The sequence below is a fragment of the Ceratotherium simum genome, chromosome 13 (assembly GCF_057802395.1).
Source record: "Ceratotherium simum simum isolate JZ-2026a chromosome 13, ASM5780239v1, whole genome shotgun sequence".
In the NCBI taxonomy this organism is placed as follows: Eukaryota; Metazoa; Chordata; class Mammalia; order Perissodactyla; family Rhinocerotidae; genus Ceratotherium; species Ceratotherium simum.
The window spans coordinates 33,264,564-33,277,090 of record NC_141912.1 but is presented as its reverse complement, the minus strand read 5'-3'; the positions used below and the strand labels follow the sequence as shown (position 1 = coordinate 33,277,090).

The window sequence follows — 12,527 nt, the reverse complement described above, 5'->3', positions numbered from 1 at the left end:
CCTGTGTAAGTAGGTCGACGTGATGACGAAAGAGGCGTCAACTTGCGGTCTCTCAGGCCCTGACTGGGAGGAGCGGAGCCAATACGGATACAAGCACCACCTCCGCCCGGCGAGGCCCCATGTGTGCTGCTGATTGGCTTCCTTCGAGAGCACTCACGTCCGGAGCCGCGTGGGCGGGGCGGAGGGACGCCGGTGGCCACGTTGTGATCAACCTCCGGATGTAAAGCGCACCCCTGCCCCCGCCCCTGAGGAGTTTGCCCGCCACTGTCGCTGAATGATTGCGTCATCCAGAGCGGAGACCCACCTTTGCCTCCCTCTTCGACTTCTGACCCACCTGCCATGACGTCATAGCTCTGCGAAGGTGGAAGTCGAGCTTGGCCGGCTTTGAGGTAACCAGATCCTTGAACTGAACCCAAACATCCTTCCTAACCTCGCTGCCTTTGGAGGATCTGGAGGTGGGGGTATAGGTCAAGGGGAAAGGCGAGAAGTGCACCTGGCCGTGGTTCTGTTTGAGGGGCTGGGGCCTGCATGTTGCAAGGCCAGAGCCTGGCCATCAGGAGGCTCAATTAGTCCTGACCTGGAGTTCCCCTTCTCCGGACCTCCTCTGTAAAATGGAACTTTCCACCCACCCCCTCAGGACTTTATGGAGCCCAGGGGGACCAAGAGAGGAGCTGGGAAGATAGAAGTAGCTGAGCCGCGGAGCAAACTCCGCCACCCAGCACCCTCACTGCCCACAGACCCTGCCCTCTACTGTGGGCCGTTTCCTTTCTATCGGCGCCCTTCCGAACTGGGCTGCTTCTCCCTGGATGCACAACGCCAGTACCATGGAGATGCTCGAGCCCTGCGCTACTACAGCCCACCTCCCACCAATGGTCAAGGCCCCAACTTTGACCTCAGAGATGGATACCCTGATCACTACCAGCCCCGGGATGAGGAGATCCGAGAGGGGCTGGACCACCTGCTACGCTGGGTCCTGGAGCATCGAGGCCAGCTGGAGGGGTGAGCAAAGCATGGCACACGAATAGATCTAGAGACCTGCACCTACCCTCTAAAATTAGGAGAGCCAAAGCTGGAGTGAGAATCGGTCCTTAGAAGAAACTTGGGCTATTCTTTGGGGGAGCCATCTGAGCTAATGCTTGTGTCAGACCTTCAGCCTCTAACTCCTCCCTCTCAGGGGTCCAGGCTGGCTGGCAGGGGCCATAGTGACGTGGCGGGGGCATCTGACAAAATTGATGACTACACCATATGAACGGCAGGAGGGCTGGCAGCTGGCAGCCTCCCGGTTCCAGGGGACACTGTACCTGAGTGAGGTAGAGACACCAGCTGCTCGGGTTCAGAGGCTTGCCCGGCCACCCCTTCTCCAGGAGTTTATGTACATGGGATACAAGTTTGAGCAGTACATGTGTGCAGGTGAGAGTTGCCCCTGCTCTGTGGCCCCCTCCTCCTTCCCCAGAGATTGAGAGCCCCCACCCCTGCCGCTGCTTCTCTCCTTGTGCAGACAAACCCGGAGGCTCCCCGGACCCCTCTGGGGAAGTTAACACCAACGTGGCCTTCTGCTCTGTGCTACGCAGCCGCCTGGGAAACCACCCTCTGCTCTTCTCAGGGGAGGTAGACTGCACAGACCCCCAGGCCCCATCCACACAGCCCCCCACCTGCTATGTGGAGCTCAAGACCTCCAAGGAGATGCACAGCCCTGGCCAATGGAGGAGCTTTTACAGGTTCAGGATGGGGGTGGGCAAGGCAAGAGCCTAGATAGCTGAAAAAGGGACTTGGGGGAAGAGGATGAGGCTGGAGGGTGAAAGAGGGGTCCCACTGACCCCTTGCCTCTCCTGACAGACATAAGCTCCTGAAATGGTGGGCTCAGTCTTTCCTCCCAGGGGTCCCAAAGGTTGTCGCTGGCTTCCGTAACCCGGAGGGTTTTGTCTGTTCCCTCAAGACCTTTCCTACCATGGAGATGTTTGAACACGTCAGGGTAAGGCAGTGGTGTTGCAGCTCCCACCTGTATCCCCTGCGCCAAGACCACAGGTCCAGGGCTGCAGTCCACCTTTCCCTTCTCCCACCCTCACCACTAGTTTTCTGCCTCTTCCTCTGCCTTCTCCAGAATGACCGTGACGGCTGGAATCCCTCCGTGTGCATGAACTTCTGTGCTGCCTTCCTTAGCTTTGCCCAGAACACAGTTGTCCAGGATGACCCCAGGTGAGGCATTCACCTCTGCCCCTCCCCTCTGGGTCCCAGAAGCTTAGCCTCCAGCCCTCAGCTCATGACTCCGTCTGCCCCCTAGGCTCGTCCACCTCTTCTCCTGGGAGCCTGGTGGCCCAGTGACAGTGTCGGTACATCAAGATGCACCCTATGCCTTCCTGCCCATGTGGTACGTGGAAGCCATGACCCAGGACCTCCCATCACCCCCCAAGACCCTCTCCCCCAAGGACTGATGCTTCAGAGGGGCTGGTCCTGTCTCTGTGCACAGATAAAGGCATATTTCTAGGTGGCTCTCCTTGCTGTGTCTTCTGAGCTGAGTCATCCCTGCCCAACACCTCAAGTACACACAGATGGTTTGCTGTTTTATTATTACATTTTTACACAGGGCTCATTCACTGAGTGTAGAGGCTGGCCGCAAAGACGATGTCCCTCCGTAGCAGGGTAGCTGCTGTCTCCATCTTGGCACCTAGCACAGGCTCACCTACCAGACGGGCTGCCCCTCGCAGTGAGCGACACATCTCAGCCAGGCGCTGGATGCAGCGGACCACTAGGCCCTCAGGGGTCCCTGAGAGCCCTGCCAACTCGGAGAAGGGCTATGTAGGAATCAGGATGAGGACTGAATGTGGTAGGCCAGGGCAGCCCTCTCCCAAACCAGCTATCTGCAAAACCCCAAGCCCTAATTACTCACCATGCCCCGGGCCCACTCGTACACAACCTCGACCAGCCCAAAATTCAGCTCCCCCACAAATTCCTCCACTGTCTGGTTCAGGCCACAGGCCACCTGGACCTCACCAATCCGCTTGGCCACAGCCCGGACACGTTCCACTCCCTGCAGATGAGAAGGAGAGGTTAAGACCTGCCTTCCTGTTCCAGGACAGGGGAGGCCCAGATCAAGGAAGAAGCCATTCCAGCTCTTAGGGGCACTTACAGGGCTAGATGGGGTCATTTGGGGAATACCTGGGGGTGGGGATTGAGAATGTTGCAGCCAAGGGAGAGAGAGAGGGGTGAGTGTCCTGTACCTGTTTGAGAGTGCTTGGGAGCTGATCCCCAGCGTCCCCAGAGCTCTGGCAGACCAGGCCAGAGAGTAGGGCTGCAATCTCCTCGGGCCGCAGGGCGCTCAGAGCATTGTCGAACATGAGCTCAGTGAGGAGCAGCTCATGGCTGCTCATGGCACAAGCCACCCGCCCCGCCAGCTTCACGGTGCCTGCCTCATCTACATAACCCAGGGTTCGGAGCACCTGGAAGAAAGACAGTGGGTGTTAGGAGCCTGCTCTCTTCTCCCTCATTAGCCCCCCAGCCCCGACCCTACCCCTCCCACCTCTACTCGCTGGTGGTACTCAGGGAGCAGCAGCAGTGACTGATCTGACAGCAGGAAGCTCAGCCGCTCCATCTCCTTCTGTATCTGCATTCGCTCCCGCAACTTCAGGTACTGCAGAGGGCCACCAGCAGGAGTGTGTTACCCTTCTCCTCACCCTCAGCAAGGGTGCACTGAGGACAAGGGCTGAGATGGGGGCAGCCAGTCTACAGGGGACCAGAGAGGAAAAGCCCTCCTCCCAGTTGAGAGCTGGCATCCAGGGACCTACCTGGGCAGGGAAACGGGGGCTGTGCACACACTGAGCCCCCCGGATCAGCTCCTCCAGCTTCCGGGCCCGGAGCCCCCCCTCTACCACTGACACATCCTTGAGCTGCAGGTCATTGACAGGGTCGAGGGTAGGAGGTCCTGCTGGGTAGGCTTGAGCCAGACGCAGCAGTTCCTGGACAGCAGTGGTCACAGCTGCCAGGGGGGGCTCCTTCCTGAGGAAGAAGCAGGTCTTGAGACCTGGGGCAGAGGCTTCTCTTCCATAAGAGCACCCCTCAGACTGGGGGAGCCTCCCCAGCCACACCTCCCTACCCCCCATTACATGGTCCCTCCCCAGGAAAAGGGCCTCCCCAGCATCTCTGACTTGAATTTCGGTTGCTGCCTCTTGCTGAAGTCCTCCAAGATCTTCTCCCCATTCACCCGGAGCACCTTGGTGGTGATAGCAGCCACATCTCCTGGCTGGAGCTTGGCCACAGTGTGGTCACAGGGCCCTGTGAAAAGCGGAAAGCAGGGTCAGATCTCACCGTGGACCCAAACATCTTGCCTGCACTGCTGTCAAGAACCCACACATCTGCCCCACTCTCACCTTCAGGCAGGAATAGCTTGAATCCCACGAGGTCATCCGGGTAGGGCACATCAGGGGAGGCCGGCCCCTTCTCCTGTGGGTCCTCAGACATGGGCTTATCACACAAGACTAGGGTTGTGAATACTCTGCTGGGAGAGTTTGAGGAAACCTAGGAGAGGTGAAGAGGCCAGGCCAGGGTGATGTAAGGAGTGGACATCAAAGGTAGAGACCACCCTCAGGCAGGCATCATGGAGCAACCCACCAGTGGTAACCAAGTCAAGCAATCAGAGCAGACTTCTGGGGAGGTGGGAACAAGAGGGTGGGCATGAAGTGGCAGTGGTGGGAAGGAAAGGAGGGCAAGAGGGAAAATGAGAGCACTGGGGTGACTGCAACCTGCCCCCAGCCAAGTGGGGAAGATGGAGATAGGACTCGCTCCTTCCTTCCTCCCTCCGGGGTCCAAATTCCCATTGCCCTCACCTGCAGGATCACACCTAATGCGTTGTGATGCTCCTGATTCTTCACAACCACTACCCTTCCCGCCGAGAGAGATTTCAGCCCATTCACAGAATCTATGATGCGTTGCTGAAGAGCAGGGATGTACACAAAGGGGGTAAGGGAGGAAGCGTCACAGGCACTGGGACTAGGTTCAGGAGTACCCAGATGGTCACATTCTCTTCCTGCCCTCCTCCGTCACCCCCCAGCACTCACACACACTCACACACCTGGATCAGGCCCCGGGTCTCTGTTAGTTCTTCCCCCCAGCTGTAATACTCAGGCAGGTCAACCAGTTGGCCAGTAGTGTCAGGTTCCTCCAAGGCCCCCAGCCTCTTCGTCAGTTCAGCAAGAGCCTGTTCATGGGCCTGGGCAGAAGCAGGAGGAGGTGTGAAACAAGTCTTCAGACCCAGTCTGCCATGACCCCACCTTCACCCCACTGGCCTCTAGATGCCCACCTCTTCCCAGTCTGGCTTCCTTTGTCCAACCTCCTGACCCATGCTGGTCACCCCAACCTTCCCACCTTGCTGTCCTTTCGGGATGGAAACTCAGAGAAGCTCCTCTTCATCATGTCCTCCACCCTAAGGGCATCCACCCGCAGCAGGTTGAGGATCATGGTGTACGTGAGGCGGAACTGGGACTGCAGCTGGGATGGCTTCCCCTGGGCCGGGTCAGAGAAGTCGGGGAGATCAGGGTGGACCTGCTGCTCCCCAGCCAGCCCTCTGGGGACTAGCTCTCCTCCCAGCAGATCTAGTCCCAGCTCTGCAACCATGAGACCCTAGACAAACTGCTTGCTCACCTTCTCTGCAAAATAAGGGGGTGAAACTAAGTAGACTATCAAAGGTCCCATCTAGCTCTGTAATCACAGTAGAAAAAGACTAGAGGAGATGAGATCCAGTCTCATCCTCAGATTTGCTCACTCCTACCTTGGCTTCTCCCAGGCAAAAGAAAAAAAGTAGAAAGAAAAGAGAGGGGAAGAGGGTTGGAGGAGAGAATCCAGTAGGTCCCCAGAGCCAGGGCCCTCCCCGCCACCACCAGCTCACCATCATCATGCGGTGCAGGTCCGCCATCTCGGGCACACGGCCCTTGCAGAGCAGGATGACGGTGCCTGTGGGGTCCAGGCCCCTCCGCCCTGCCCGGCCTGCCATCTGTACATACTCCCCAGGGAGCAGGTCCCGGAAGGTGGAGCCGTCGTGCTTGCGCATGGAGTCAAACACCACTGTTCGGGCCGGCATATTTACACCCATGGCAAAGGTCTCTGTGGCAAACAAGACCTGGGACAGGGGAAGAGAGGATCAGTGAAGGGGCTACACAGATGCCCAGCCCTCGCCAAGTGCACCTTACCTTGTAGCCAAGGCTAAGTAGGCACCAGGCATGGTCTCAGATGGTCAACTTGCAGGATCTCATTTAACTCGCAAGGCAAATCCACAGAGTAGGTACTATCATTTTCCTCACTTTATTTATTTCGCTACCTGTTTCTTTCCTTTTACCCCCATATCTCGCTCCCATCCCCCCAGTGTCAATCATCCCGATGTATTTAATGAGTATCTTTCTGTGTGAATACATCCTTGCAGAATGTGTGTTGTTTTGTGTGCACATAATTTACAAATCACAGTAAAGGTAGTTACATATCTCGTCTGTTTTCTTACTACTTTTCCTCCACACAGTGTTTTCAACATCCATCCATGTTCCTGTGGTTATATCTAATCCACTTGTTTCCAACTGTTGCAGAACACTCTGTAGGGTGCATCCCCTACATTTACCTGCCTGCTCTCCCAGTGTAGGGCACCTTGGAACCACCAACACCCTGCCACAAGATTACAGCCAACAAAGGAAGAGCAGACACATTCCCTCATGGACCAGCGTGAGAACCTCTTTGCGGTATATATTCAGGAATGGAATTTAGGATCAAAGTGTATGTTGTACTTATTTTTTTAAAGAGTGCCAAGGTGCACTCCAAACTGGCTACACCTGTATGAGGGGTCCTATAATCCTACAGTCTCCTGTGTCTTTGACAACACTTGGCAATAGCCAGTTTCCTAAATTTTACCAGTCTAGAAGCTGTAAAGTCATATCTCATGAGAATTTCAATTTGCATTTTTCTGATGACTAATAACTTTTCATGTGCTTGCTAGCTTTTTGGGTTTCTCTTCTGAACACTGCCTGTTCATATCTTATGCATCCACATTTTAAGACAGAAAACCTAAAGTTCAGGAAGGTTAAGTAATTTGCCCAGGATCCCACAGTGAGTCAGTGGTGGAGCTGGGATTCACACCCAGGCAGTCTGGATCCAGAGCCCAAGTTCTTAACTACTGCACTGTCTTGCCTAAAGCCCTGCCCCTCCACCCTCTGGGCAGCCCCTAAGAGGGCAATGAGTGCCCTGGGGAGTCCCTCTCCCACCAGCACGGGCACCTTGACCAGGCCGCGGCTGAAGAGCATCTCCACAATCTCCTTGAGGATGGGCAGGATGCCGCTGTGGTGGACGCCCAGGCCGCGGTGCAGGAGCTCTGACATGTGCAGAACCTGCGGTGGGCCGAGGCCCATGGTCAGAGACGGGGCCGTGGAACACCCTATCCCCACCAGTCTCCAAGTCCCCCCTCCACACCTGGGGTAGCTGGCGGTCAGAGCCACGGAGGCGAGCGAGGCAGCGCTGCAGGAAGAGGTGAATCTCACTCTTCTCTGAACTTGTGGTGAGGTCAAGGGAGGTGAGGCCCGAGGCCTGCTCATCACAGCGGCCCCGGGAGAAGGTGAACACCACCACGGGCAGCTGTGCACGGGTGCGGAGGGAGGCCAGGAGAGACAGGTACACGCCGCGGTCCTGGGAAAGTGGCTGAGGTTGAGTCCCTGAACCAGTGGGGGCCAGAGTGGGGGGAGGTGAAGCAGCGTCAAATCCGGTAGTGCTCAGAGCTCAAGTCCAGACCCCTGGGTGATGAGGGAAGAAAGGGCAGGGGAGAAACAGGTGGTGGCAGGTAGGAAGCCTGCCAGTTCTCACCTGTGCAGGTCCCCCCTGATGCGTGGGCTGCTTGGCCCCAAACGTCTGGGCGTGCTTGCTCATCCGCTCCTTCTTGGCCTCCACAGCTGCATAGTACCTGGGGCAGGGGAGGGCGGCGATTACAGTCACACCCAGCTGGGCCAGCCCTGACTCCTCCGTCTCCAGCTTACCCCTTCGTGTGGAAGGCGCCTCGGGAGTCCAGCAACAGGAAGAGCTCCCCCTGGGTCTTGGGGCTGTTCCCCGTGAAGAGATAATGCTCCAGGGGGACAGGGCGAGCGACAGTGCTGATCACATAGATGTGGCGACGCTTCAGTCGCCTGAGTGGGGAGGAGAAGACAGTAGGTCAGGGGTGGGAGTTCAGGAAGGAACCCACCTCCCCACCACCTTCCCCGCCTCTGGCTTCACCCAGTTTTTTCTGGGAGCCAGACTGGAAGACTGTCCCTGTCATCCCATCTCTCAACATGCACAGTGATCTGGGCCCAAGTAGATCTCACAGCTGCCAGTCGGACATGTTCCCCAGCTCCACCCTGTTGTCTTCCCCACCCCCATGGCCTGACCACTCTCCCTGCTGTGGTGGTCTTCACCCCCAACCCCAACCAAGGAATACTACAGCCCCCTTCACCCAAGCACCCCAGGATGCATGTCTCACCCAATCCAGTCAGCGAATTCAAGGGCATTGGGGACGGTAGCACTCAGAAGGATGATAGAGACATGGTCAGGGAGCATGATGAGCACCTCCTCCCACACGACCCCACGCTGGGCAGAGAGAGGGAAGACAAGTCAGGGGAAGCTCAGAGGGGGTCTCCTTCTGCTCCTAGGGAAGGGGTACAGGGTTCCATTTGGGGCAAAGAAGGCAGTGAGGTTCCAGGGTGTGTGGAATAGGGGAGCTGCTAAACTAGTCCCACAGAAGAGGATTGCTGGGATCTGGGGACCCCATGGACCCCATGCTCCTTACCTCAGCATCATTGATATAGTGAACCTCATCAAAGATGACCCACTCCAGGTCCCGGATGACATCCGAGCCGCTGTACAGCATGGAGCTGGAGAGAAGAAACCGAAGGCTCACTCCCCAGTGGCTTCTGTCTCCACCCTCTCCTCAGCTAACATGCTCTCTAGAGCATCCTCATCTTCTTGACAAAAAATCCACCCGTGTTGAGTGCCCATTTCTCACCGAAGGATCTCTGTCGTCATGATGAGGCAGGAGGCCTCTGGGTGCAGCTGCACGTCCCCAGTGAGCAGTCCCACATCCCCAAATGTGTTTCGGAAGTCTCGGAACTTCTGGTTGCTCAGAGCCTTGATGGGTGAAGTGTAGATGGTCCTGGGAAGAGCAGTGCATGAAGTTAACCAGTCCCTCCACACAGACTGGTGGTCACTACCTCCTCTCCCACCTTGAGCCCTCCTAGAAGCATGCCCCAGAGCTCAAGTGCCCCCTTCATCACCCAAACTGCCCTCACATTCTCCTTCATGATATGACCCCAGAAAAATTCTGTCACCCAACTCCTTCCTATACAAGTGCAGGTCATTCTTCTAATATCTCTCCCCACACCTTCACATTTCTCTCTAGGCCTGTTTCTCCCCCGAACCTCTCATCTAAAGGATGAGGTAGAGAAGTGGGGAAGAGACAAGACTTAGAAAGGATGCAGGAGAAAACAGGGCTGGCTGGTGAAGGGGAGGCTGGAGAGGGGACCTGTACCGCGTCATGTGTTTCTGGGCAAGGGCAATGGCATATTCAGCCACAACTGTCTTCCCAGCAGATGTGTGAGCCGCGACAAAGACTGAGTCATGCCGTTCCAAGTGCAGGATAGCCTGTTTCTGAAACACATCTGGCTCAAAGGGCCACTGTGGGAGACAGAAATAGATGGGGGCTGAAGAAGGGAGAGGGGTCTTCCTGCCTCTGGCTCCTGGGGCATGCAGGGAGGAGGGGAGAAGGCCAGAGCAAGACGAGGCTGAGACTGAGGTCCAAGACCGGCCTGAAAGGCATCTGGCCTCTGGCGGGGAGAGAAGCCAAGAAAGTGGGCTGAGAGGAGGTGGGGGAGCATGTGAGGACTGGGCCACACTACCTGGAAGGCTGGCTGGGGAATGAGGCGGTAGAAATCACCAACAGGGGAGGTGACATCCACAGGAATGGCCCACTGCTCCTGAGGTGGGGGCTTGGGGGGCTCTGGGGGGGATACAGCTGTGGACGCTTCCTGCAAAAGTTGGAGGTAGGAGTGATAAAGATACAGCCGAGAGCTCTCCATTACCACTCCTCCCAAAAGACGCTCCAGTCTTCCCCTTAGACCCACCAAGCCCACCCTCCATGTGGCAAGGCCCCTTCTTTCCTTCCTCAACCTTCCAAAAATCACCAACCTTCAACACTAGGTCCTCCAAGCTGCTTGCTCGGACAAGGGGAGCACTGCCGGGAGATGCTGAAACAGTGTCCCCTCTGCGACTTCCTGGCTGTCCCACTGCCTCAGTCTCATCCTCATCGCCCCCACCCAAATCCAGCGGCTCCAGCAGACGGCTGAGGCTGAGCAACCCGGGAGCTGGAGCTGGGCGATCTGAGGAGCAAGGCAAAAGGGAAACCTGGTCATGGCCATCTGTCTTCTATAGGGGAAGGGCACCACTTCTTTCTACGCCCCCATCTCCAAACTAAAACTCACCCTTTGGTGCAAAGTCCACACCTTTCTTGAAGCCGGGTGGAACAGTAAGAAGATCTGAAGGACAGGGACAGAGAGAAAGAATCAGAGCTACTGCAGAGTATTGTGCAGGTCATACATTACACAAACCTAAAGGGCGCCATTCACAGCACAGGCATTGTAGATGGGATATTTGTTGTGACAATTTTCCAAAAGATGACAATAAAGGTTGTTATGAAAGGGGTACTTCTTCCTAATTTTCTCAAAGGCATGGAAGGGCTAGCAGCAGCCCAGTGACAGGCCTGGGCCCCTTTTCCTCATGGCCCAGACTCAGAGCCCTACCTCCAAAGGATCCATCCTGGCACCACCTCACCTTTCTCAAAGTCTACCTCCTCCTCAGCCTCCTCCCGAGTGCTCAGATCTGTTATGGTGGGCTCATCCATTCCACCTGGGGAGAGATTGGACAAATAGGGATTCATGGGGTGGGGGTGATATGGTATGAGTGGGGAACCCTTCCCTGGAGACTGAGGGCTCCTTCTTCTACCATCTCATTTCCACAAGAGTCACCTGGCCAGAAAGGGTACTGAGTTGGATTCCCCCACAGGGACTGGGAGATAGGCCCTGGGGGCCGGCGAAGAGACAAGGAGGTCGTGGCCGACAAGTTTGTATTCTCCAGCAGGACCTGAAGCAAGAGATCAGAGCTCCAGTGAGGCTGAGCTTGCCTTCGACCCCCCTTTTCCCAACTCTGCTTCTCATGGCCCCTGACCTCTTACCTCCTTGTAGCCCAGTATCTGGCCTGTGGTTGGGTGTCTTTGAGCCTGTAGGTCGGAGGGGACTGGGGCCCCCAAGGCAGACAGGAGAGACCAGGGATTCATCTTCCTCTGCCATTTTCTGGAGAGAAGGAAAGTAATTTTCAGGTCTTCTTTCTCCTCTGTCCCAGCTTCCTTCAGGGATCCATCTCCCTAGTCCAGGCCCCTCCAGACCCCTCACCGGGCTGAGTGCTCCACACCATGCAGAGGCAGCCAGGCTGGCGATGATAGAAACAACTGCTTTGCCTCTTGCTGCAGATCTGGGGCACAGGGAGGGAGACCATGGGGAAGCTGGAACAAGGGCAGGATGAGAGGCATTAGGTAAGGAAAAAGAGGAAGACACAGACAGAAGAGAAGGTGATGGGATTCATGTTTAGATCAGAAACGGTAGATGTCCCGGACAGACTAGGACCATCAGGCGAAACAATATTTTCCATTGGTTGTCCTGCTTTACAGGACAAACTACCTGCTACTGAATTACCTGGGGTGCTGGTTAATAATTTTGGATTTTGATTTTGGATTTCAAAATCTCTAGGGCTGGACCTCGGAATTTGTATTTTAAAAAAGCTCCCCTACTAATCATGAGGCACACTGAAATTTGAGAATCACTGGTTTTAGGAAAAAGGATCACAGACCTAAGAATGAAGAGTCAGGGGCTCAAAGGCTAGCGTCGCAGCCACCAAGTGCCCTGGTGCTTGGAGACAGAAGGGGACTCCAAGGAGAAAAGACACATTTGAAAGAGCAGTTCTCAGAGCTAAGGTGTCCCCAGCGCTCCCTGCTCTGTCCTCACATGGGCTCTAACCTACAGCAGGTCCACTAGGCTGAGGTCTGTCCACCACCAGTCCGGGCTCGGATGACAGGTGTCCAGGGACAGGAGAGCAAGGTCATGCTAGATCCTACTGTGAGGAGGGTGGAGAAGGTTTTAAGCTCAATGCAGGTCAAGAGTTAGGGTTAAAAGTCACTCACGGTGCTCTCTGGAGCCCCAGGCGCATTCAGCAGCTCCCAGCGCCCAGTGCATCCCACCTCCACGGCCCGAAGGGGCAGGTCCAGGGGATCTGGGGGAGGCAGCACTACAGGGGAAAGGTGAGAGGTCAGGGGTCAAGGGTCATTCCTTGTCTACTCCTTCGGTCCACCCACTCCCCCTCACCGAGTCGCTCCGTCTCCATCATCCTGGAGCCACGGCAGCTGCCGGCCAGCCCGGAAGTGCAGCGAGGAGCAGTGAGGTAAGCCCCGCCCCGGAACGGGCGGAAGTGGAAGCGACTTCCGGCACACA

The 12,527-nt window shown here is 56.3% G+C and overlaps 2 protein-coding genes across 4 annotated transcripts; one reads left to right on the top strand and one right to left on the bottom strand.

Annotated features, from left to right (window-relative positions):
• Positions 1-72: 72 nt before the first annotated feature.
• On the top strand, positions 73-5,175 carry DXO (decapping exoribonuclease). The gene is made up of 7 exons (XM_004424328.3): positions 73-389; positions 638-999; positions 1,175-1,410; positions 1,499-1,718; positions 1,837-1,972; positions 2,102-2,196; positions 2,282-5,175. The coding sequence occupies exons 2-7, from the start codon at positions 644-646 to the stop codon at positions 2,430-2,432; spliced, it is 1,194 nt and encodes a 397-aa protein (XP_004424385.1). The 5' UTR covers positions 73-389; positions 638-643; the 3' UTR covers positions 2,433-5,175.
• SKIC2 (SKI2 subunit of superkiller complex) lies at positions 2,549-12,498 on the bottom strand. 3 transcript variants are annotated; one of them, XM_004424329.3, is made up of 28 exons: positions 12,402-12,498; positions 12,221-12,324; positions 11,436-11,545; positions 11,219-11,336; positions 11,013-11,127; positions 10,819-10,893; positions 10,470-10,523; positions 10,177-10,367; positions 9,888-10,016; positions 9,521-9,666; positions 8,999-9,145; positions 8,783-8,867; positions 8,477-8,583; positions 7,998-8,144; positions 7,828-7,924; positions 7,441-7,653; positions 7,248-7,358; positions 5,879-6,109; positions 5,359-5,496; positions 5,066-5,203; positions 4,821-4,925; positions 4,365-4,512; positions 4,143-4,269; positions 3,783-3,993; positions 3,518-3,628; positions 3,219-3,437; positions 2,888-3,028; positions 2,549-2,792 (listed from the first exon to the last, which is right to left on the bottom strand). In XM_004424329.3, exons 1-28 carry the CDS (start codon positions 12,421-12,423, stop codon positions 2,592-2,594), a joined length of 3,741 nt encoding a protein of 1,246 aa, XP_004424386.1. In that variant the 5' UTR covers positions 12,424-12,498; the 3' UTR covers positions 2,549-2,591. The 3 variants fall into 3 exon arrangements, with proteins under 3 accessions (XP_004424386.1, XP_087294504.1, XP_087294503.1); XM_087438378.1 differs by lacking the exon at positions 5,359-5,496; XM_087438377.1 differs by lacking the exon at positions 7,248-7,358.
• Positions 12,499-12,527: the final 29 nt, after the last annotated feature.

Coding starts and splice junctions, on each gene's coding strand:
- DXO (XM_004424328.3), top strand. CDS start 644: ATGGAGCCCAGGGGGACCAAGAGAGGAGCTGGGAAGATAGAAGTAGCT. Junction 1,000..1,174: donor CATCGAGGCCAGCTGGAGGG/GTGAGCAAAGCA, acceptor CCTCCCTCTCAG/GGGTCCAGGCTGGCTGGCAG. Junction 1,411..1,498: donor TGAGCAGTACATGTGTGCAG/GTGAGAGTTGCC, acceptor CTCCTTGTGCAG/ACAAACCCGGAGGCTCCCCG.
- SKIC2 (XM_004424329.3), bottom strand. CDS start 12,423: ATGATGGAGACGGAGCGACTCG. Junction 11,546..12,220: donor CTGGGGCTCCAGAGAGCACC/GTGAGTGACTTT, acceptor CCCTTGTTCCAG/CTTCCCCATGGTCTCCCTCC. Junction 7,654..7,827: donor ATCAGGGGGGACCTGCACAG/GTGAGAACTGGC, acceptor CCACTTTCCCAG/GACCGCGGCGTGTACCTGTC.